Source organism: Notothenia coriiceps, unplaced genomic scaffold (assembly GCF_000735185.1).
Source record: "Notothenia coriiceps isolate Sejong01 unplaced genomic scaffold, NC01 NC01_scaffold00011516, whole genome shotgun sequence".
NCBI lineage: Eukaryota > Metazoa > Chordata > Actinopteri > Perciformes > Nototheniidae > Notothenia > Notothenia coriiceps.
The window spans coordinates 1-2,290 of NW_011344217.1; the positions used below are offsets into that span (position 1 = coordinate 1).

The 2,290-nt window shown below is 40.7% G+C and overlaps 1 protein-coding gene across 1 annotated transcript in view; it reads right to left on the minus strand.

The window, feature by feature from the left end:
* Positions 1–632: 632 nt before the first annotated feature.
* LOC104946744 (TBC1 domain family member 8-like) overlaps positions 633–2,290 on the minus strand; it is a gene marked incomplete at its 3' end in the record, with an annotated part of 12,712 nt that continues 11,054 nt past the window's right edge. Inside the window, exons 2-3 of the mRNA XM_010772628.1 lie at positions 1,379–1,489; positions 633–751 (exon numbers count right to left, since the gene is read on the minus strand). Coding sequence (XP_010770930.1) covers positions 633–751; positions 1,379–1,489 — 230 coding nt within the window. The remainder of the gene's footprint in view (positions 752–1,378; positions 1,490–2,290) is intronic.

Below are 2,290 nucleotides of genomic sequence, written 5' to 3' on the forward strand. Positions count from 1 at the left end.
CAAACTGGGCTCTGGTTTCAGACAGAGGGTGAAAAGAGGTGCTGCAGCACAGACAGTATGAGAACAATAAAGAGCTTTTTGAACATTAAAGCATGGAGACATGTAGAGACACTACATACTGATATACACCTGAACATCAGCAGGAGAGGACTCTTTAAAGTAGAGACACTACATACTGATATACACCTGAACATCAGCAGGAGAGGACTCTTTAAAGCAGTAGAGACACTACATACTGATATACACCTGAACATCAGCAGGAGAGGACTCTTTAAAGTAGAGACACTACATACTGATATACACCTGAACATCAGCAGGAGAGGACTCTTTAAAGTAGAGACACTACATACTGATATACACCTGAACATCAGCAGGAGAGGACTCTTTAAAGTAGAGACACTACATACTGATATCCACCTGAACATCAGCAGGAGAGGACTCTTTAAAGTAGAGACACTACATACTGATATACACCTGAACATCAGCAGGAGAGGACTCTTTAAAGTAGAGACACTACATACTGATATACACCTGAACATCAGCAGGAGAGGACTCTTTAAAGCAGAGACACTACATACTGATATGAATTCTGAAATGAGCAGAATATCTCCTGGCACTGGTTGGTTTCACACCTTGACTTTTCCTCTGACGAAGCTGGCCCCATCCTCCTTGTTCTCGAACACAGACAGAGAGTGCAGCAGGTTGTGGACCAGCCAGTCCCAGTGCTTATTCACCTCCCCTATAGCGGCTCCTGGGAGAGAAACAGATACAAAAGTAAAGGATATAACAGCTGTGAGTCATCTAATGACGCAACTGAGGGCAAAGAAAAACAAAGAAATCAAACCAGATATCATTATATGAGACTGTACTGTATGTCGTCTTAGATTTCGGATTACACACCAAAAAAGTGTTGTCATTTCCTGGATTTAAATGCTGCATTACAGATACAATATGTACCATGCAGTATTGTTATAATTGTTATATTATTTGCCTTAACCAACCTGTCATTATTGAAACACATTACTGATGATTCATATCCAAGTATCTATTGTGTTGACCTACATTTAACAAAAGCACCACAAGTCCATTTTTTTATTTAAAAAGCTTATTGCCATTTGCACAACAGCTACAGCTTGGTTTTGGCAATGAAAATCCTTAGCCCAACAATACAACATACAATATGCGTAAGACAAAAATTTAAATTGTGCAAATAAAATGCATTTTAAAAAATAAAATGTATACAAATATGGTAACGTTAAATAAAAAATGAAATACTGTATGGTGGATTTATTTAAAAAAAGATTAGAATTTGGGTTTTTGTTGGATATTTTCTAATATTAGATTTATTTTTGTGTATCACCCAGCCTGAGTTTCTCACCGCTGGCGATGACCCAGCTGACCTGGGACCCGGGGACCTGCAGCAGGATGCGGAAAGGAGTGACTCTGGCGTTAGAGTCCAGCACCGAGTCCAGCGCCCCCACCAGGAGACCTGCAGAGGGACAACAGGACGCAGAGACATGAGATACAAAACAACAAAACCTGCAGTGAGAGGTTCAATCTGTGTGGTGGAAATAAAGCAGAAATAAGGGGGTTATCTTGCATGTAAACAGATTTGTAGTGATGTTAAAAAAATCTCTATCTGTGTTTTACTTTTATGTATGCCCCACGACACCAAGTCAAATTCCTCGTACGTGTCAACAATAAACCTGTTTCTGAATCCATTCCTACAGCCCGCATTTTGTGGAGCTAACTTCAAGCTGATTTGAATATAAATCTCACGTTACAATGATATCAATTTGGTGCTGGTGCTAAAAAAACATTTATCTAACATTAATCCAACTCAAACAAACCACATTGAAAGTATTATTACATCCAGTGGTGTAGTGGGGATTTTTTTACTGGGTGGACCTCTGTGTCGCTTGTCAGCGCAATTTACATGATGCCGTTTAGACAATATACTAATAAAGCGCGGTGCCGTTGTCAGCGAACCGATCCGGCCTTTCTGCGCGACTATCACTCAAATGCGGGACATAGTCTCAATGTGTGGGACGCGGGACAAATAATAAAAATGCTGTGTGTGCAGTCCCGCACAGTGCGGGACACCCTACACACACGGTTCTGCCCCTCACACACACAGTAATCAGCAGGAGAGGACTCTTTAAAGTAGAGACACTACATACTGATATACACCTGAACATCAGCAGGAGAGGACTCTTTAAAGTAGAGACACTACATACTGATATACACCTGAACATCAGCAGGAGAGGACTCTTTAAAGCAGAGACACTAC